The sequence below is a fragment of the Caloenas nicobarica genome, chromosome 1 (assembly GCF_036013445.1).
Source record: "Caloenas nicobarica isolate bCalNic1 chromosome 1, bCalNic1.hap1, whole genome shotgun sequence".
Classification (NCBI taxonomy): Eukaryota; Metazoa; Chordata; class Aves; order Columbiformes; family Columbidae; genus Caloenas; species Caloenas nicobarica.
Genome location: NC_088245.1, coordinates 215,629,868 through 215,652,009, shown reverse-complemented (window position 1 = coordinate 215,652,009; position 22,142 = coordinate 215,629,868). Strand labels below are relative to the sequence as shown.

The 22,142-nt window shown below is 62.1% G+C and overlaps 1 protein-coding gene across 6 annotated transcripts; it reads right to left on the bottom strand.

The window, feature by feature from the left end:
* Positions 1 to 1,320: 1,320 nt before the first annotated feature.
* PGAP2 (post-GPI attachment to proteins 2) lies at positions 1,321 to 22,105 on the bottom strand. Of its 6 annotated transcripts, none has more exons than XM_065627044.1 (6): positions 22,027 to 22,105; positions 19,505 to 19,679; positions 16,447 to 16,699; positions 12,201 to 12,307; positions 3,052 to 3,160; positions 1,321 to 2,786 (listed from the first exon to the last, which is right to left on the bottom strand). In XM_065627044.1, exons 2-6 carry the CDS (start codon positions 19,667 to 19,669, stop codon positions 2,656 to 2,658), a joined length of 765 nt encoding a protein of 254 aa, XP_065483116.1. In that variant the 5' UTR covers positions 19,670 to 19,679; positions 22,027 to 22,105; the 3' UTR covers positions 1,321 to 2,655. The 6 variants fall into 6 exon arrangements, with proteins under 6 accessions (XP_065483116.1, XP_065483115.1, XP_065483120.1 ...); XM_065627043.1 differs by lacking the exon at positions 22,027 to 22,105 and adding an exon at positions 21,825 to 21,881; XM_065627048.1 differs by lacking the exon at positions 22,027 to 22,105 and adding an exon at positions 21,825 to 21,881 and having other exon boundaries at positions 12,213 to 12,307.
* Between the last annotated feature and the right edge of the window lie 37 nt (positions 22,106 to 22,142).

Below are 22,142 nucleotides of genomic sequence, written 5' to 3'. Positions count from 1 at the left end.
CCGGATCCGGGGGGGCTGGCGGGGCCCCCGCTGCTGGGGACACGGGCCCCTTGTGTGGCCGGGGCAGGAAGCGCCGAGGGCTGGCGCCTGCCACAACCCGCCTTTGTTCCCGCTGCCATTTCCCGGCCAGAGCCGGGGCTGGCGTGGGCGACGGTGCCAGGGGGCAGGGTGGCTCTGGCCGTGTCCCATCCCCATCCCCTCCCACGGCCAGGCCTTGCTGCAGCCCCCCGGAGGCTGGGGCAAAGTGTGGCCCCCCCAGAGCCCAGTTTGAGAGCCCACGAGAGGCTCAGCATGGCCCAGCCCGGCCCTGGGGGCTGCATCCAATCTGCTCCCACTGGGGGGACCCCTATGGCTGCGTCCTGCTCCCCCAGCACGGTCCCTGAGGGCTGCACCCTCTGTGTCCTGCTCCCGCGGCAGCAGCAGGGTCTGACCTTCACCCCACCGTCATCTGGGGGGGCTGTGCTGGGGGGGTCCCTCCTTTGGGGCCAGGTGGGGTCACGAGCACCCAAGCAGCTGTGCCACCCCGCAAGGCCCCGTGGGCAGGGTGACAGCAGAGCCGTGGGTGTCACAACGTGGGGCTGCACAGGGCAGAGCTGGGGGGGCTAATGCAGCGTTGGGCCCCCCGCTCCCCCACACTGGGGTGCCCTGCACTGTCAGGGGGACCCTCGGTAGCCCTGGGGTGCCACAGCAGGGATGTCCCCATGCCAGGGGCCGACACGGACCCTGTCCCCAGGGCTGGCGGGGTGTGGGTGGGGGCTGCAGCCCCCGTGGGCCCAGGTGCCACCCCGGTGGGGTAGGGCAGAGCAGTTGGGATGAGGCGGAGACCCCGGGCTGGGATGTGGGGAGAAGCCATGGGACGCGGCCCTGCCCTGGCCCCGGGAGCAGCAGGATGAGCTCATGGCTGGTCCCCTCCCAGCTGCTCCCAGTCCCATCCCAGCTGCGATGAGGTCAAGGCCACGCCGCAGTCCCACCGCCCCAGCAGGACCCCCAGCACCGGGCAGGGGGAAACTGAGGCAGCTCCATTCACCCCCAGCACCCTGCCCCACACCACGGCCATGCCACCCCAGCCCTTCTGGCCCCAACCCCACAGCATCCCCCATCTGCAGCCCCCGGGACCGGGCGGGAGCCCCCAGCTGTGGGGTGAGCTCAGCCCAGCTCCCCGCCCCAGCCTCACCCAGCACCTGTGGTCCCATTCTGCCCCCCAGCCCGGACCCCACCCCGGCCCAGGGTATGGGACCTGCCGGCCATGCCGATCCCACGCGCTGGCTGGGCTAGGTGGAAGCGGGACGGAGTTTGCCGAGAGCTCACAAAAATACTCAGTGCTTTATTTCAACCTCAAAGCCGAGGCGCAGAGGCTGCGGCGGGCAGCACGCACACACATGCAGGCGGGGGCTGGATGGAGCCCGGCACGGCACGGCGGGGACACTCACAGATGGACACGTCACAGCAGGACCCTCGCAATGGCCAGCATGGCCCCGGCTCAGCCAGGACACAGCTCATGGTGCAGGAGGCTCTGCCCGAGCCCCAGGAATGCAGGGACAAGCGCTGGGACATCCTGGGGGCTGTTGTGGTGGCTGCATTCGCACGAAGGGCAGTCACAGGCACCCACGTTGGTCCTTGCAGCCGAGTGTGGTGAGCCCAGGCAAGCACAACGTCAAGGCGGGTGCCAGTGCTGCCAGGCTTAGCTGTGCCCCTGCCTGCAGCCCCTGCCCGTTGCTCTTTCAGCGAGCGTGCAGGAGCGAGCCCCGTGCCACCTCTCCGGCACAGCACCGGCTCCGCGGTCCCTCCCAGCGCAAGATGTGGCCGGTCCCTCCTGGGCCGTGGCCGAGCCTGAGCAGCCACAGCTCCCTTGGAGCCCGGCCTGGGGACACTGCCAGCACCCCGTGCCCCGCGACGGCACTGCTGCCACGCCAGCCCCCGCGCCCCGGCAGGTGGGGGTCACCCCCCCCACACCCTTGTCCCAGGTCAGTAGTAGCATCGCTGAGCCCCCAAAACAAAGCTGCGGCAGCTCCGCTTTGGGGTCCAGCCAGAGAGGCGCAGGGGCAGCGAGCGCTCCTGCTCCCCAGGCTGCCTTCAGCATCCAGGCCTGAAAGGCCACCAGCCCTTTTGGGGAGCTTGCCCAAGGGCTCCCAGTCTGGAGGGGGAACCGTGAGAGCACCCAGGGAGAGCAGCGGCAGGGCTGATACAGCTGCTGGGGATCTGCCACACCTTGGAGGAATTATCTCCGTGTGTGCCCGGCGCTGAATAAACATACCTTCTTTATAACCTCACGGGTTGTAAAGTAATTTCTGTGCCTCAGGGCGAGGCTGGTCCCCCCACGCCGCGGGGCTGGGAGCAGCACCCTGCTCTGCCGGCAGCATCCTCCAAAGAACCAGGCAGGAGGAACCTGCTCCCCCCTCTGCGCTCCGGCCCATCCCGCAGTCATCAGGGAGCCAGGGCGGGGGTACCGGCCCCGAGGGTCCCCAGCAAGAGCCCCCAGCCCCTCTGTAAGAGGTCCAGGCACAGCCAGGGACCACGCAGACACGTGTGGGCCCAGGACCCTGGGGGATCCTTGCAGCAGCTCCACGGCAAACGCCCCAGCCCTGGGGGCAGCAGGACAGGGAGGGGGGTCTCTGCCTCCCCCCGGAGGAGCAGCCCCCCTGGCACTGCAGCCATCTAGAAGTGCTTGTCCTCCAGCAGCGAGCTCACCACCAGCTCCTTGTTGCCGAAGTCCCAGAAGGCGGTCATGTGGAAGGCCATGTTGAAGAGGACCACCAGGTACTCCAGGAAGGCGAAGATGGTGTACACTGGTGGAACACAGCGGGTGAGGGGAACCGCCGCCACGTCTGCCCCAGGAGATGGGGATCCCCTGGGGACCTCCCCGGGGGGACGGGGATGGGGCGGGGGGTTGTGGAGAAGGGAGGTGGGCACCGTCCCTCTCGGGGGAGCTCCCCTGGCCTCTGGCTGGGATTTGGCAGCCAAGGCATCACCCCAGTCACTTCCCTGCACGTGTCCCCACCCCGGCACAGCCACGCTGCGGGGGGAACGCAGCCCTGCCCCGGCCTCTCTTACCTCCGGGGCCGCAGTACCAGTTGTGGTGGAAGTAAACGCACACGGCAAAAGCGAAGGTGATGAAGGTGAAGAAGAAGAGCAGCTGCTTCCACTTGTACGACTTGCGCTCCTGGAAGAGGCCGAGAGGTGGGTCAGAGCCCCGGCCGGTCCCCGGTGCCTGCTCTGGCACGGCAGGGACCCGTCGAGGCCACCATTTCCTCAGCCCTGGTCACTGCCGCCGCTGGAGCTGCTGGAGCTGCCACTCCCAAGCCCAGGGACACTCCGGCCAGGCAGCCCCGGGGGCCCCTCTGCACCCCGGCTCCTTGGGCACAGTCCCCCGGCTAAGGACCACAGGCCGCACCGGTGGCTTTGGCAGGGCGGTGACTCAGGGACACGTGGAAGGATCACACCTACATGGATATAACGCGAGCGGCTGCCTGGGCTCCCCACGGCGGGACAGCAGCTCCCACCCGAGGGGACTCACTGCCGTAGCCCAGGGAGCGGACACGGGGCTATGAGGCCTCCAGCATCGTCTGACACCAACAAGCCACACAACCCCAGAGACCACACCAGCCACCAATGTGTCCTTGTGGCCAAGAGGCCAATGGTCCTGGGGTGCGTGAGGAAGAGTGTGGGCAGCAGGGCAGGGAGGTTGTTCCTCCCCCTCTGCTCTGCCCTGGGGAGGCCCCGTCTGCAGAACTGGGGCCAGTGCTGGGCTCCCCGGTTCAAGAAGGACCAGGAATCACTGGAGAGAGTCCAGGGACGGACACAGAGATGCTGAGGGGTCTGGAGCATCTTTGTGCCAAGGAAAGGCTGAGAGAGCTGGGGCTGTTGAGCTGGAGAAGAGAAGCTGAGAGGGATCTGATCAATGGGCTCAATATCTCAGGGTGGGTGTCAGAGGATGGAGCAGACTCTGTTCAGCGGTGCCCAACGCCAGGGTGAGGGGCAACGGGCACAGACTGGAACACAGGAGGGTCCATGTGAACATGAGGAGAAACTTCTTTGCTGGGAGGTGCCAGAGCCTGGACCAGGCTGCCCAGAGCGGCTGTGGAGTCTCCTTCTCTGAGACATTCAAACCCGCCTGGACCGACCTGTGTGATCCGCTCTGTGACCCTGTGCGATCCGCTCTGTGACCCTGCGTGAGCAGCGCTGGGTTGGGGATCTACAGAGGACACAACCAGCCTGGGACGCTGTGTGAATGCAGGTGACTGCGGAGGCAGGAGCTGCGGTGCTGCTGGGGTGCACACAGGGCTCTCACAGCCCCCAAAACGGGGCCAACGGCTCTACCAGACGGTAGATCCTCCGGCTGCAGATAGGGTGGCTGCAGGTGGCCCCGGCTCCCCCGGGCGCTGCCCAACCGCCCCGGTGCGGGGAATTCACCGGCGGGTGCTGCACCCCCTCGCTCGCAACTGCGCTGGGGAGGAGGAAACCACATGAAGGGGCGGGTGTTGTGCTGGAGACGTCGCACGAGCCACCCCAGCGTGGCGGGGGGCCCCATCCTGCCCCCCAGCACCACCTCAAGCAGCACAAAAGGCAGAGCACAGCACGGGGCTGCTGCCAGCGGCCCCCCTGCACCCTGAATGTGTGGGGGGATTCCATGGCACAGGAACCCCAAACTGTGGGCAGGGGCTGAAGGGGATGTGGGGCAGACCCTGGTGTCTCCAGCCCAGCACAGGATGGAGGCCCCTGGCCCTGGTCCCGGCACACGAAGCCCCAGGACAGGGGGGCTGGAAAGGGGTCCTGGCCCCATGCAAGGGGGCCGGGGTAGAATCACAGAACAGTTTGGGTTGAAGGGACCTTCCCAGCCCCCCCAGTGCCCTCCTGCCATGAGCAGGGACATCTGCACCAGCTCAGGTTGCTCAGAGCCCCGTCCAGCCTGGCCTGGGATGTCTCCAGGGATGGTTCAGCCACCACCTCTCTGGGAACCTGGGACAGGCTCTCACCACCCTCAGGGCAACAATTTCTCCCTTATGTCCGGCCTGAAATCTCCCTCCTTTAGTTTAAAACCATCACTCCTTGTCCTGCCAAATACCAGCCCAACCACTGGCTGTTATTCCTGTTTCTGGGTGGGAGGGGAATTTCCCCCTCATCTGATGTTTCACGTGTGACAAAAAACTCCCATTTTCAGGGACTGCTGAGAATAAGGAAAATTTAAATTGCCCCATCACACTTTCCATTACCCCCCAGAAAGCTGCCGGCAGCACAAACAGGTCACGCAGGGAGGAAAACCCAGAGAGGAAGGACGGCCCGGCCGCCGCCTTCACCACTGGGGACGTGGGGCCACCGCCGCCTCTGCCCCCAGGCCAGTCCCTTCCCGCTGGGGCTGCCGAGGGCCCCGTCCCTGTCCTTGTCACTGTCCCTCCTGGACCCTCTGGTTCAGGGTTGGCGCAGGCAGGAGCAGGGAGGGCGCGGGGCGGTGGGGCGGGTGGGGCGAGCGGCGGTGCCAACCATGAGCGAAACGACAACGCGCCGGGGCCGAGGCGGACTGTGGGGTTTCACAGCGGAAACACGGGTCACAAACAGCCTTGTTTTCATCCCGCGGCAGCGGCGGAAACGGCGGCGCTGAGAAGCGGCAGCACGACCCCGCTGCTCACAGCGAGGAGAGCGGCAGCTGCCCTGCACTGCACCCTGTCAGACAGCACTGCACCCTGTCAGACAGCACTGCACCACACTGTGCTGCACTGCACAGCACTGCACCGTCAGACAGCACTGCACCCTGTCAGACAGCACTGCACCACACTGTGCTGCACTGCACGGCACTGCATTGTCTCATACAGCACTGCACCACACTGTGCTGCACTGCACAGCACTGCACCGTCAGACAGCACTGCACCCTGTCAGACAGCACTGCACCACACTGTGCTGCACTGCACGGCACTGCATTGTCTCATACAGCACTGCACCACACTGTGCTGCACTGCACAGCACTGCACCGTCAGACAGCACTGCACCCTGTCAGACAGCACTGCACCACACTGTGCTGCACTGCACGGCACTGCATTGCCTCATACAGCACTGCACCACACTGTGCTGCACTGCACAGCACTGCATTGTGTCAGACAGCACTGCACCACACTGTGCTGCACTGCACGGCACTGCATTGTGTCATACGGCACTGCACCGTGCTGCACTGTGAGGTACTTAAAAGAGACCCATAAGAAAGATGGGGACAGACTTTTGAGCAGGGCCTGTTGTGACAGGACAAGGGATGATGGTTTAAACTAAAGGAGATTGAGGCTGGACATGAGGAGGAAATTGTTGCCCTGAGGGTGGTGAGAGCCTGTCCCAGGTTGGCCAGAGAGGTGGTGGCTGAACCATCCCTGGAGACATCCCAGGCCAGGCTGGATGGGGCTCTGAGCAACCTGAGCTGGTGCAGATGTCCCTGCTCATGGCAGGGGGGCACTGGGTCCCTTCAACCCAAACTATTCTGTGATTCTGTGATGGGACAGAAGGGACCAGCTGCCCCAGCCCATCCCGGCAGGGACACTCCTGCAGCCCCAGCCCAGGACGCTGCCCACGCAGCTCCCAGCCTGTGGAATGTACCTGGTGTCACCTTCACCTCTCCCAGGGGAGCCCCCAGCCCCACAAAGCCAGCGCCAAGGGCGGGAGGATGCTGCTGAGCGGCACAGAGCTCCTGCTGCCTCCCGCCCCGGAGAGGAAGAAGAGGGACCCTGCGGGGCTCACACCCCAGTTCCTGATGGGGACAGGGACTGGGATAGCAAAGTGACATTAATTGCAAATGCAACAGCTACAGTCCCCTGGGACCTTCCCAGCACCGGCCCTGCTCACGGAGCCGTCCCTTCCTTGGGGACAGTGCACCCTCCGTGCTGCACGCCGCTCCCAGCTGCCCCTCAAGTGCTTCTGGCTCCCCTATGCTGAACCCAAATACAAACTCTCCCAGCACCAACAGCTTACGCTGGGATATTCATAGGGGGTTGTGTGAGCGACTGCCACTGCCCCATGGGCTGCCAGCGCCTGGCTGCCGGTTCAGCGACGGTGCTGCCGAGGGGTCGGGCTGAAACCACGTGCGTTCACTGGCCGCGTTCGTGGTTCTTCCAGCAGCAGTTGAAGCCCAGCTCAGCGGTGCCGCCGCGGCAGCGCGGGCAGGACGGGGCGGGCAGCAGCGGCGGCACAGCCAGACCCGGCTCCACCGACGGGTCTGAAGCAGCCGGGCTGGCAGCCGAAACGGAGCCACTGGTGACGCCAGTGGCTGGGACAGGGGGAAATGTGTTTGCAAACAAGAAGTGAAACTGCTCCGCTCGGCTGCACCACGCGGCACCCTTGCCATGGCCAGGCCAGCTGCGGCAGGAGGGTCTGGCAGGGCGAGCAGTGGCCTGGGGCAGGGGTGGCCGTGGGGACAGCAGTGCCACGCTGCCATGGCCACGCAGCAGGGACCGGCCGCCAGCACAGAGCTGGATGCTCTTTGGCCCCAGTTCCCTTCTCCCTGAGCTCTCTCTGCTTCACCCCTTCCCCTCCTCCTCTCGGCCTGCTTGCTTTTTTCTTCCCTCCTGCAGAGCTTTATTTTCCTTTTTCTCACTATTTGCCGCCTCGCAACTGGAAACCGCCCATACTTCCCCATTACGAAGAAGTTCCCCAGCACCTTCCTGCCCTTGTAGAGAGGCCCTTGCAACACCAGCCCCGACCAGCGAGGCTTCTTTTGCAAGACCAATTCCCGTCACTCACACGCTGAAACTCTGGTAAACCCGGGGAGCTTTGCCCCCTCCGGCGCTGCTACAAAGCAGTTCCAGACACGGGGCCTGGGGAGGGCTCTGCTGGCCCTGGCCCCCAGTTCAAACTCGGCTGCGCAGAGCCCCTGGCCCCAGGTCCAGCCTTCCAGCCCCTCACATCTGTCCTGGAAATGGTCCCAGGTTTGGAGCCAAAGAACCTGAACCCCCCTGGGGGCCCTTGGTGGTTTCCTCAGACAAAGACAAGGGAAAGACAAGGCACCATGGGACCCGATTCATCCCCCTTGCCTATCTCCTCCCGCCACTGTCCGCTCCAGGGCTGGGAGTAGCAAAAGTGAACAAAAACCCCCTGAAACTGATAAGAACGGAGCCAGAACCCGGCCCCAAGATGCCATCACCCACAAGAGGAGATAATTTGCGTCCTCGCCTAAAATAGCCCTGCAGCCCCCCCAGGCAGCAGCCGCGGGTGCCGCAGGAGCAGGGCCGAGCCCAGCACCCCCGGGAAGCCCGAGTGCAGCCCCAGGAGCCTCAACAGCACCACGAGCCCCGGGAGACCCGGCCCGGAGGAGCCGTGTCCCCGTGGGAGCGATTCACAGCCACGTCGCACATCACGGGACGGAGCGACAAGGCAGACCTGCAGAAAGATGATAAGGGGGATGCAGAGCTTATCAAAGGATGCGGCGGGTGCCGCACGCCCCGCGGCGTGTCCAGCCCTCGGCCGCTTCGCTCAGACCCCCCCAGTGTGACAGCCACCCCGCAGCTGCCTTTGCGGAGGAGCTCGCCCGTCGGCCTCGCTCCCTGGGCGACAGCTCCATCTGCCGACACGCGGCCCCGCAGGAGCTGGGGTGAGGACACAGGAGCCCCGGTGGCACGGCTGGCCCAGAGGGGTCCCCTCCCCGCGGGGGGACATCAGCTTGGGGGGCAGGCAGCGCCCTCCATCTGCAGGGGCTGCCCACGAGGGCAGGGGGAGCTGTGCTGGGTGGTGGCACCGTGACAGGTGGTGGCACATTCAGCCAGGACATCAGAGCAGTGACCGTCCCTGCGCTGGGCACTGGGGAGGCCAAACCTTGAATCCTGGGGGCAGTTTTGGGCCCCTCACACCAAGAAAGGCCTTGAGGTGCTGGAGCGAGTTGAGAGAAGGGAACGGAGCTGGGGAAGGGGCTGGAGCACAAGTGTGATGGGAGCGGCTGAGGGAGCTGGGGGTTCAGCTGGAGAACAGGAGGCTGAAGGCAGACAGGGACACAAAGAAACGGCCTCAAGTTGCGCCAGGGGAGGCTGAGGTTGGATCTGGGGAACAATTTCTTCCCCAAAGGGCTGTGGGGCATTGGAACAGGCTGCCCAGGGCAGTGCTGGAGTCACCATCCCTGGAGGGGTTGGACAGACGGACATGAGGTTCTCAGGACATGGGGCAGTGCCAGGGCTGGGTTATGGTTGGACTCCATGAGCTTGAGGGGCTTTTCCAACCAAAATGACTCTGTGATTCTACCCCTGTGCCTCCCTGCCCCTCCAAGGACGTGCCATGGTTGACACACGCTCAGAGGGGACAGAGGTTCCTTTGCTGGGGGTTTGGGCACATGTGCCCCAGCGTGAGCCCTGCAGCACCGGGCAGAGGGTGACGAGGACAAGCTGCCACCTCGCCCACTGTGGCACACGGCCAGAGACATTGTGGCTTAACCACAGCCCCCAGCCCAGCACGGTGGCCTCACCAGGTCAGCTGGGGACCAGCCTGCACCCACGAAGCCCACGGGCTTGGTGTCACTGCTGCTGTCACCTAGGCGCTCCTGCATCTGCAGCATGGGTGGGCAGGTTTGCTGTGCCCCTTGTCCCACGCCCAAACAAGCCACCCCATCCCAGCAGAGCAGGAGGAGGCTGGAGGCAGGACAGCCCAGGGGACAGCACCAGCAACGCCGAACCCGTAGGCTTTGTGGGTACAGGCTGCTCCCCAGCAGAGCCCCAGCGAGGCCGCCATCCCACAGACATGTCACCGATGGGCTGTGGATGTGCAGACACATGGGATTCTGCTGGGAGGACAGGCTGAGAGAGTTGGGGTGTCCAGCGGGAGAAGAGAAGCTCTGGGGACACCTTAGTGCAGCCTTTCCAGACTGAAAAGGGGCCGAGAAGAAAGACGGGGACAGACTTTTGAGCAGGGCCTGTTGTGATAGGACAAGGGGTGATGGTTTTAAACTAAAGGAGGGAGATTCAGGCTGGACATGAGGAAGAAATTGTTGCCCTGAGGGTGGTGAGAGCCTGGCCCAGGCTGCCCAGAGAGGTGGTGGCTGAACCATCCCTGGAGACATCCCAGGCCAGGCTGGACGGGGCTCTGAGCAACCTGAGCTGGTGCAGATGTCCCTGCTCGTGGCAGGGGGGCACTGGGGGGGCTGGGAAGGGCCCTCCAACCCAAACCTTGGTGACTGTGACAGGCTCTGCCAGCCCTGCCAGCACCTCCCGTTTGCATCCCGCAGCTCCTTGGCAGCGGGTGACGCCCCAGCCCTGGGTGACGTGGCAGAGGAGGGTGACCTGCAGGTACAAGTGCTGCCAGGCGGCAGCGGGACACACCGGGTCACAACACCGCCTGCGGGACTTTGCTCACGGTGTTTCCTAATGTGATCTCGGGTGAAACCCCATGAGTTCCCAGCAGAGACACGGCTGCTCCGCTCCCTGACCCCATCCCCTGCTCCGCCGGATCGGGGACGTGTCACACCAGAGCTCTCTGCCCATCGCCATCGGGGCACGAGGCTCGGAGCTCAGCCCAGGGACCGGCCACTGAGCCCAGGGACCGGCCACTGGGCCCAGCTCAAAACTGCTGTCCAGATTAACGCTGCTGCTGACATGTCGCAATTAAAGTCCCAGGCAAATTAAACTCCCTGCAAAGGTGGAGGAACGCCCACGGACAGGCGCTCCCTGCGGAGATTGCTGCTTGGGAGTCGTCGTGTGAGCTGCAGCACCCAGGGGACGAGATGCAGGGGGTTGGAGGTCTCACGAAAGAACAAGACAAGCCAAAAAAATTGAAATAAATATGTGAAGCTGCAGAAGAGCTGCCAAGGAGGAACTGCTGAGCTCCTGTTATCCCTGTATCACCAGAGAGAACAGAGCGTGAGAGGAGGGGAACCCCAGGATCCCCAAAAGTCCCTTTCACAGGGCAGCTTGCAGCCAAACAACTGCGGGAAGCTTCTCTTGCAGGTCCCTGCAACCGGCCAGCGAGGGGACAGGCTGGGTGAATGGCAGGAAGGGGACAATAAACAGCCACGATGAGCAGTGAGCAGAGCCCAGCACTGCAGCCCCTGCCCTGTACACAGTGCCTTGGGGAGCTTGTTCCCGGCCTTAGCCATGTCCCGACCCTGGGACAGGTCACACACCTGGCACAGCTTCCCCCAAACATCTCTGCTGTGCACAGCGATCACAGTGATCCAGGGGAATATGGCCAGAGAGCCCTGGGGACCCTTCCCTGTTTAAAATGGTACTGGGGATTGTGAGGGCTGGCGATCAGTGAGATGCACAGAATCAGAGAATCGCTGGTGGTTTGGGTTGCAGGGCCCTCCCCAGCTCCCCCAGTGCCCCCCCTGCCATGAGCAGGGACATCTGCACCAGCTCAGGTTGCTCAGAGCCCCGTCCAGCCTGGCCTGGGATGTCTCCAGGGATGGTTCAGCCACCACCTCTCTGGGAACCTGGGCCAGGCTCTCACCACCCGCAGGGCAACAATTCCTTCCTCATGTCCGGCCTGAATCTCCCTCCTTTAGTTTAAAACCATCACCCCTTGTCCTGTCACAACAGGCCCTGCTCAAAAGTCTGTCCCCGTCTTTCTTCTCGGCCCCTTTTCAGTCCGGAAAGGCCGCACTAAGGTCTCCCCGGAGCTTCTCTTCTCCAGCTGAACAGCCCAGCTCTCCCAGCCTGTCCCACAGCAGAGCTGTTCCAGCCTCGGGTCATTTCTGGGGCTCCTCTGGCCCCTCTCCAGCAGCTCCATGTCCTCCCTGAGGAAAAAAGGGCAAAGAGGTCCCGGGAGCCCCGTGACCCAGGCACAGCCGAGTGCTCAGGGACTGACATGCCCCACAAGCAGATTTCACGTATGGAATTTCAAAGCCAAGCGTCTTGCCCTGCCCGCGGCTGTGCCGCTGCCCACGGCCCGGCACTCGCCACAAACCAGGACGGCACCAAAGCTGCAGCACCAGCACGGAAAAACCAATTTCAGCTCAGACACGGGCATCCCAGGGCATGGAGAAGGGATCGGGAGCCTGCCCGCTCATTTGGGGTATGTCAAACATCAGCTCTAAGTGAAAACCAGAAAGTAGGAAATTAAAAGATTCCTCCCCACTTTGTTTTGGTAAATCACGGATTTTGGTGATGATGTTTCCCAGTTTCCCCGGTGGTATTAACTCCTTTACCACCCGGTGACGGTTATTTCGTGAGCCAGCGACAGCCGAAGCCCCTCAGCACCCACCGAGCCCCCTCCCCAGCCCCAGCGCAGAGAAGAAAGGAAAGTGTCTGTACCTCGGGACTTACTGTGTGTTTCTTAGTCATTCTCCAGAGGATGCACGTCAGGAGCATGTGGCCCAGCGCCGACGTGATAAACACGATGAAGGCATTCTCGTGGATTGCTGAATCAACGAGACAACAGGTTTCCTGTTAAAACCGAGCACGAGGGGGACGCGGGGCAGGGAGGGCGCAAGGCTGAGGGCCCCAGCACCCAGGAGATTTTAATCTTAATTCGATGCTGTGCCTCTCGCATGAGCAGCAGTCTGGGGACCCAGGGTCTTCGCAGGGGACAGGTGCAGGGAAGGGGGTTTAATGACAAAGCTGCTCGTGCCAGTTGCCGGGAGATTTATCCCAGGGGTGCCAGAGGGTGTTCGTGTGCCCTGGCACCCGGTGTGGAGTCCCCATCGCCCCCACAGCCGTGAACCTCGGGCACCCGCCAGAGCAGCTCAGCGTCACCACTGTCACTCCAGGGACAGGGAAACTGAGGCACAGAGTGGGGCTTGCAGAGGGAGCCAGCCCAGGACCCAGGAAGGACCATCTTCTGGCCTCCTGCACTATCCACCTGCCAATTAGCCGTTGTCATTGGCCTCGTCACCAGCACCGAGCAACGCTAAGCCAGAGCAGCTCACAGAGCCCAACCGCACAAACCCCATGCAGCTCCAGGTGAGTTATTAATATTTTCAAAGAAATGCTTCTGTTTAGAAGAGTTTTCCAGCCTCTTCTCCAGGAACTGAACCACAGCTGAATTCCCAAGCAGCTGAATGTCAGAAATTGTCTTCCCCGCCTCCCCTCTCGATTCTGGGGGAAGGGAAACCAACATAATTCAAGTGAATTATCAAGGCTTTTTTGTATTTTTCTTCTGCACTTGGGATAAGCTTCATTCAGATCCCTTTGCAGCCTGTACATATACAGAAAGAGCCTGTCTGTATAGAGAGATGTTAAAGGCTACTGAATTATTGAATGTAAATAACTCCTGTTTTCCTTTGTGGTTTTTTTTCTCTTCATGACCTTCCCAAGATGTATTCCTATTTCCTCACCCTGCGGAACGGGCAGTTTGTGTGTAGGAGCAGTGGTTTAGTTTTGTAGGAGAGCTTGTGTTTTGCGAGTAGCCCCGGCGAAGGCAGCTGAGGAGGAGAAGCCGGGAGCAGTGCCCTGTGAGACGATTAACCCCAGCCCGTCCTCACCTCAGCCGCCAGCTGAGGGCTGGAACTTTCCCCACGGAGCCAGGATTAGTCTGTAATAAGGAGCTGAGGAAAGCGGGTGAGGCTCAGCTCCCGTGCGGCTCTCGCCCCGCCGCACCTCGGCCTGCCCCTTGCAGAGGTCCACGCGAGCCGGGCAGAGCCGTTCGTGTGACCATGACCCTCGGGGTATCCACACCCCAAACGAGCATCGGGATGTCTAAGGGCACGCTCCCACTTCGATGTCCCACGAGCAGGCTGCTCTGCGGTCCCCTGCTATGGCGGGGACAGCTGGGGACACCGGCAGAGGCAGGCAGGGTGGTGATGGGATGTGAAGGACAAGTGCCAGGAGGAGATGAGGAAGCTGAGCTGGACAGGAGCGTCCCCTGGACCACAGACCGTTGTCAGAGGGAGGTTCATGTGTGGCCAGCAGGCCCAGGGCAGTGACCGTCCTGTGCTGGGCACTGGGGAGGCCAAACCGCGAACCCTGGGGGCGGTTCTGGGCCCCTCACACCAAGAAAGGCCTTGAGGTGCTGGAGCGAGTTGAGAGAAGGGAACGGAGCTGGTGAGGGGCTGGAGCACAAGTGTGATGGGAGCGGCTGAGGGAGCTGGGGGTTCAGCTGAGAACAGGAGCTGAGGGGAGACCTTCTGATCTCTGACCTGCCTGAAAGGAGCTTGGAGCCAGGGGGGGTCGGGCTCTGCTCCCCAGGAACAAGCGCCAGGAGAAGAGGAAACGGCCTCGAGTTGCGCCAGGGGAGGCTGAGGTTGGATGTGGGGAACAATTTCTTCCCCAAAGGGCTGTGGGGCATTGGAACAGGCTGCCCAGGGCAGTGCTGGAGTCACCATCCCTGGAGGGGCTGGACAGACGGACATGAGGTTCTCAGGACATGGGGCAGTGCCAGGGGTGGGGAACGGTTGGATTCGATGGTCTGGAGGGTCTCTTCCAACCGAAACGATTCTGTGATTCTGTGTCCAGCCATCCCAGCTCACTGGGCTCCACTATGGACCAGCACAGGTCCCTGGACTCTGCTCATGACACCGCAGCTATGAAGCCACCAGCTGAAGCCCCGTGGAAGCCCGTGAGCACCGAATGCTCGTGTTCCAGCGACAGCCCCGGCCTGCACTGCCGCAGGCACGGCTCCTGAGCGAGGAGGAGGCAACGACCGCTGCACAGCGAGAGACAGAAGCATCTGGGAGTGGGACAACAAGCAGCGCGCACAGAGCCATCAGCTGTCTGACCACCCCGAAGGGCGCTGCGCTCATGCGCCTGTCGGCCGGTTTTCCCGAATATAAGCTGTTTTGGTGTGCGAGATGCAACGTCTCCAAACACCCATCACGGCAGGAGTCAGGACAGCGCCTGCTCTGCCCTGTGAATAGGAAACCCTGCCCTGATGGCAGCGGGGGCTGGAGGAGCCTCAGAGACCACCCGCCTGCTCATCTGCACTGGGGCTGGACCCCCAGCCCCACAGGCAGATCTGGGGGTCCCTGTGGCCATAACCCGCTTCCAGGCTGCTGCTCTAAGCAGCTACAGGGCTTCCTGACCCCCACCACATCTGCCTTCCGAGAGCTTGTTCTCCTCACCCATTGCAAGTAGAACGATACTCGCAGTATAAAGTCATAGAATCAGAGAATTTAGGTTGGAAAAGTCCCTCAAGCTCATGGAATCCAACCGTTCCTCCAGCCCCAGCACTGTCCCATGTCCTGAGAACCTCATGTCCGTCTGTCCAACCCCTCCAGGGATGGTGACTCCAGCACTGCCCTGGGCAGCCTGTTCCAATGCCCCACAGCCCTTTGGGGAAGAAATTGTTCCCCACATCCAACCTCAACCTCCCCTGGTGCAACTTGAGGCCGTTTCCTCTGGTCCTGGTGCTTGTTCCTGGGGAGCAGAGCCCGACCCCCCCTGGCTCCCAGCTCCTTTCAGGCAGTTCAGAGATCAGCTCCTGCTCTCCAGGCTGGACCCAGCTGCATCCCCACCTCCCACCTCACCTCCCTTGCTGCGAAGAGACAAACCCTCTCCTGCCACCCTGGCCTGTCTTTGCAAGACTGTACAACTACATCCTCGAGCGTGGTCCCACAACCAGACACAATGTCCATCATCTCCCTCCAGCTGAGTGCAGGGACAGGTGACACAAGAATTTCCTCTTGACGAGTTGCAGAATGGGGCTTTTTCCCTCTGCAACAGCACCACCTTGCTGGCTCCTGGATCTGAGTCCTCCCAAGACAGTCCCCAGAGCTTCCTCCAGATCTCAGGATTAAACCACGGCTGGATATCACCACCAGCACTTTTAATTCATCTCCGACGAGACCATGAGGGCAAAGGGCATGTCCCAGCCTACTCTGTGTCTGTATTTTGCACACGTTGATTTAACCTGAAAAATTTTCATTTTGTTTTCAGGCCAACACAGGAAATTCTACCCAGACAATTTTGTAGGAGGGTATGTAAATGCTACTGGAACAGAGCGCGGGCTGGAAGCCAGTGTGGAGCTAAAGCCAAAGCTCAGCAGTGGAGACAGAGCGGACGGTGGGGATGAGCGTACCTGCTTTTGCTGAGCTGCGGCGGGACACGTTAAACGTGGCCTTGGCATGCAAGTGGGAACCAAGCGCTAAAGCCTGATCTGAGGCTGGATATAAAAACTCAGCCTACAGCTTCAACCAGTTATCAGCAACCAAGAATTTTGTGAAAAACATGGGTAGTTGCACAATTTCTTCCCCAAAGGGCTGTGGGGCATTGGAACAGGCTGCCCAGGGCAGTGCTGGAGTCACCATCCCTGGAGGGGTTGGACAGACGGACATGAGGTTCTGAGGACATGGGGCAGTGCCGGGGTGGGGAACGGTTGGACTTGATCTTGAAGGGCTTTTCTAACCAAAATGATTCTATGATTCTAAGATTCTATGATTACAGACATAACTTCGCTACATAAATACTAATTTTAATAGAACTTCTTTAGTTTTGCTGGTTTTTTTCTCTCCAAACTGACTAATTCCAAAACACCACAGCAAGGCAGGGCTCTGCAAAGCCTCAACAGCCACCAGCAAGACCAAGGGCATGACAGCAAGCACAAAGCGTGAGAGGAGACACCTACCATAGTTTTCAGAAGAGGAGACGTAGGTGAGGACGAGGAGGGCGAAGTTCTCGAGCAGGCTGAGCAGCAGGTTGCAGTGGCAGAGGCGCAGGTAGCGCGGGTGGGAGCAGTGGCAGCTCTGGTAGTGGTTCCAGTAGGCGATGGCCACCAGGAAGCGGGGGGCGGAGTGGAGGCCGATGCAGAGACGCCAGACGTAGCGCTGGGGTGTCTCGCCCCCGATGGCCGCGCTGATGGAGGGGAGGTAGTTCGGGACCTGGAAGAGAGACAGCGGCTGGTGGGGGAGGAGTAGGGAGCATGTTGAGTTTCACAGCATCCCAGGCTGGATGGGTTTCAGGGACCCCTGTAGATCCCCAGCCCAGCCCTGCTCACGCAGGGTCACAGAGCAGGTCACACAGGGTGACCAGAGCAGATCACACAGGTCGGTCCAGGCGGGTTTGAATGTCTCAGAGAAGGAGACTCCACAGCCGCTCTGGGCAGCCTGGGCCAGGCTCTGGCACCTCCCAGCAAAGAAGTTTCTCCTCATGTTCACATGGACCCTCCTGTGTTCCAGTCTGTGCCCGTTGCCCCTCACCCTGGCGCTGGGCACCACTGAACAGAGTCTGCTCCATCCTCTGACACCCACCCTGAGATATTGATCCCATTGATCAGATCCCTCTCAGCTTCTCTCCTCCAGCTCAACAGCCCCAGCTCTCTCAGCCTTTCCTCGGCACAAAGATGCTCCAGACCCCTCAGCATCTTTGTGTCCCTCCCTGGACTCTCTCCAGTGATTCCTGGTCCTTCTTGAACTGGGGAGCCCAGAACTGGCCCCGGTTCTGCAGATGAGGCCTCACCAAGGCAGAGTGTTTATAGCCCTCTCAGATGCTAAAACTGATTTTTTTTCTGAATAAGTTTACTCCCATTTCAAAAGCCACAACAGGGCAGCAACCCTGGTTCATCCCTCAGGACCAGCCGGCCCCCCACGCTGTCCCCAGCCCTGAGGGGACAGTCCCCATGAACCGGGGTGCCCCGCTCAGGGTCCCCCTCAGGTTTCTTAGCTGTACATTTTTGACCTTTATTCCTTCCCTTTGCTCAGCCGTGGTCCCTCGCGTCTCCTCCGCCCCCCAGTTTGAGGACAGAGGAGGGAAGGCCGCAGGGGTTTGTTAGCCCAGCTCTAATGGAGAGAACCGCCAGCAACAGCAGGAAAACAACGTTCAGTGGAGAACATAAAAGCAGGAAAACCATCAATACAGCCCAGAATAAACTCCCATCCTCCAGAGTGTCACAGCTTGGGGACATCCTGAGCCAGCCACAATCACTACACAGCAGGTGATCCACTCTTTCCTGATCCCACTTGTTCTCCCCAGGGCCCACACAAAACCGTCCATCCCCAGATCGGCCGCTCTCTGCCAGAGGAACCAGCTCCTTTGTGGGCGCCTTGAACCCGCCACCTCCACACAACGTTCCATACGTCACAAGTCACACCAACCCCACGAACGCTGCAGGCTGGGGAAGAGCAGCTGGAAAAGGAGCTGGGGGTGCTGGTGCCAGCGACTGAACACGAGCCAGCGTGTGCCCAGGTGGCCAAGAGGCCACAGGATCCTGGCTGGGACCAGCACTGGTGTGGCCAGCAGGCCCAGGGCAGTGACCGGCCTGTGCTGGGAATGGGGAGGCCAAACCGCGAACCCTGGGGGCGGTTCTGGGCCCCTCACGCCAAGAAAGGCCTTGAGGTGCTGGAGCGAGTTGAGAGAAGGGAACGGAGCTGGTGAGGGGCTGGAGCACAAGTGTGATGGGAGCGGCTGAGGGAGCTGGGGGTTCAGCTGGAGAACAGGAGCTGAGGGGAGACCTTCTGATCTCTGACCTGCCTGAAAGGAGCTTGGAGCCAGGGGGGGTCGGGCTCTGCTCCCCAGGAACAAGCGCCAGGACCAGAGGAAACGGCCTCAAGTTGCGCCAGGGGAGGTTGAGGTTGGATCTGGGGAACAATTTCTTCCCCAAAGGGCTGTGGGGCATTGGAACAGGCTGCCCAGGGCAGTGCTGGAGTCACCATCCCTGAAGGGGTTGGACAGACGGACATGAGGTTCTCAGGACATGGGGCACTGCCAGGGGTGGGGGAACGGTTGGACTTGGTGATCTTGAGGGTCTCCTCCAACCCAAATGATTCTGTGATTCTACTTCTCACACAGGCAGAGGGTGCAGTAGGTCCCTCGCTGCCCTCCCCAGTCTGAACACAACCTCAGAGGTCCCTGTCTCACCTCTCCCCGCTCTCAGCCCATCGTCTCTTCCCGTGTGCAGCTGAAGACCCCTCATTTCTGCACCCCAGCAACAGGGGCTGTGTGACATCCCCGAGCACCCTTTCCGCCTGCCCCATACACCTGCGTCTCAACGAGGGGACAGAACTGCACGGTGGCTGTGCACATCACTTATCTCTCCAGAACAATCTGCCCCAGCACTTTATTGCTCTGTCACCCTGGCTCGTGCTCCCCGCTGCGGGATCCTGCCTTCAGCCCGTGTCACCCCACGGCGTACAGGCACGAGGAACAACATGGACCCCCCAAGCCCCTGGGGTCACCTCCTGCTGCGGGAGGACGCCCATCTGCTCCTGACCCCTCTTCCCAGCTTGTCCCCAGCGGCTTCTCCACACTCGTGCCCTGGGGAGGAACCCAATGTCAGCCCTTTTGGAAATCCGGGGGGTCCCTCTTAACCTGCACTCCCCGGGCACATGTTTGTGCCTCCTCTGAAGAACTCCAGCAGACACGAGGGGCAAAAATTCCTTTTCTAAAAGTTGGCTAACTCTTCCACAAGATAGTACATTTATCCACAGCCTCACCAGTTTTATTCCTTATCATGATTACAGACATCGGCCTGACCCGCCTGTACTTTCCTAGGTCCTTTTTAAAAAGCTGAAACCTCCATCCCCAGTCCCAAGACATCACAAGTACAATAAAATGAAGCAGCTTGTTCAAGATCCTGTAACAGCTCTGGTGGGAAAGCCCAAAAGAAGAGAGGAGCCCTGCCACCCCGCCGGCCGCCCCAGCCCCGCAGCCACAGCTTTGGGGAAGTTTTGCTGATGACAGTTGCTTACCCTGCAGTGCGTCGCCGTCGTCTCCTGGAAATGGAACAGCAGAGACCAGATCACGCAGAAGAGGAAACCAAAGAGCGGGCAGAACACAGTCCCGAGGGCCAGCGTGGTGAAACGGAGCCTGAACAGGATCCCGTCTCGGTCCAGGGGCAGCGGCACCTGTAACATCTTGGTGGACCTGAAAACAAACAAACAGTTTGACGGGGATTCTGTCGTCCTGCGAGGTCCAGCCCTGGGCAGGGATGCACATTCCAGCAGTGAGCAGGGGCAGAGCAGTGGCCTGCGGGCAGCGGGGCCGATCTGGCTGGAAAGGCACGTGAGCTCTTTTGAGTGGGACTCATCTATCCAGATCTTTCCCGAGCCGCGCTCAGAGCTGCTGCACAGGACACGCTGACAAACCCCGCAGGTGCTGGGGACTGTTCTGGGGCCATCACGCCAAGAAAGGCCTTGAGGGGCTGGAGCGAGTTGAGAGAAGGGAACGGAGCTGGGGAAGGGGCTGGAGCACAAGTGTGATGGGAGCGGCTGAGGGAGCTGGGGGTTCAGCTGGAGAACAGGAGCTGAGGGGAGACCTTCTGATCTCTGACCTGCCTGAAAGGAGCTTGGAGCCAGGGGGGGTCGGGCTCTGCTCCCCAGGAACAAGCGCCAGGACCAGAGGAAACGGCCTCAAGTTGCGCCAGGGGAGGTTGAGGTTGGATCTGGGGAACAATTTCTTCCCCAAAGGGCTGTGGGGCATTGGAACAGGCTGCCCAGGGAAGTGCTGGAGTCACCATCCCTGGAGGGGTTGGACAGACGGACATGAGGTTCTCAGGACATGGGGCAGTGCCAGGGGTGGGTTATGGTTGGACTCGATCCGGAGGGTCTTTTCCAACCAAAGTGATTCCATGCTGCCCGCTGGTGCTGTGACCTGTCCATGCATCCCCCGCCACCCAGGGCACTGTCCCCTCTCCGCTGGCCCCACCTCGATGACACCGCCGCCCCGCATCCAGCACCGCCCCTCTGCGCACTCAGCACCTTTACAAACAGGATTTTTTTACAGCACCTGGCTGCAGGATCAGGACCCTGCACACCCTTCACCCTGCACCACGATAACACCGTGACTCACCGGGTCGGCAAGTCAGGACAAGTGGTTTATCAAGCCCGGCAGCCGCCTCTGGGCTCCGCACCAGCTCAGCCCCAGCTCCCCGGCCGCACTCTCACCCTCTGCCCTGGCTGCTAATCCTTCACTTCCCTCCCCTCTCCCTTGGTCCCGACCCTTCCTGTCCCAGCAGGTGCCCCCGGCCTGGGGACTGGGGCCACCGAGCCACCCAAACGAGGGGCTGCGACGTTCTGCTCAGCTGGATGGGACCCACAGGGATCATCGGGTCCAGCTCCTGTCCCTGCTCTGAGCAAGCGTCCCGAGATCTCACCTCACACGCCACTTGGGCTGCCGGACAAATCCAATTTACAGACAATCCCTGGGAAGCCAGTGAGCTGTTTGGGCAGGTGTGTCCCCCCCCCACCACAGCGATGGGAGCCCCCCCGGGGCAGGGACCGTCTCCTCCCCAGCACCCAGGGGCTACAGAAAACACAGCTCAGCCCCCCTGGCTGTGCCGCTGCTTTTGGGGGTTTATTGGCAGGATGAGCACAAAGCCAAAGGGCAGATCCACGGTGGAGCGGGGGCAGCGGGACCCCCGGGCTGCCGTCCCCTGGGTGTCCCCAAGCCCGAGGAGACACCTGAGCGGCCGGACGGGGCTGGGGGTCCCTGGCACCCACACCTGCCTGGGGGCTCAGCTGGGGGCACACGCAGTGTCACGGGGCCATCCAGGGCATGGCCATCCCGTGGGGGACAGCCTCACGGTGCGGGGGACACGGTGTCCCCGCTGTCCCCAAAGAGGAGCCCCCAATTGGCCCCCGGCCCCCTCTCATGGGGGTCTTGCCCAAAGGGGGCAAATAAAAAATAAAATCTTTTATATCACGGGCTGAGCAGCCCCGAGTCCGCCCTGCCCCACAGACACCCCCAGGGATCCCACACAGCCCAGAGACCCTCCCCGGGGACCCCAAATCCCCCTGAGGCCCCCCGGGGACCACGAATCCCCCAGAGACACCCCCAGGGACCTCACAGTGCTGTGGCCCCCGGGTACCCCCCATCCCCTGGAGAGCCCCCACCTGCCCCGCTTTCCCCCCAGAGACATCACCCCCCCCGGGCACCCCACACTCCCCCGAGACACCCCCTCGGTGTGAGCACCCCCTTCCAGAGACCTCACAGCGCTGTGACCCCCCTCCCGGAGACGCCCCGGCCCTCCCAGCGCCCTGACCCGCCCAACCCGCGCCCCCGGCCCCGCACCGCTCAGCCCCCGCCGCGCTGCTCCATGGCCCGACCCGGCAGCGCCGCCGCGGCCCCGCCCCCGCCCGCCCCCTCCGGCCTCCGCGACACAGCGACGCGACGGGGACGCGACGGGGACGCGACGGGGACGCGACGGGGACGCGACGGGGACGCGACGGGGACGCGACGGGGCTCTGCCCGCCCCCCCGGGGGCGCCCCCTACCGGCCAAGCCCCCTCAGCGCCCGCGTCTGCTCGCGGTCCCTTTAAGACTCTCCGCCCCGCCCTCTGCGCCTCTCCACGCGAGCGCCTCGGATTGGACCGCTCTGGACAAGTCCCGC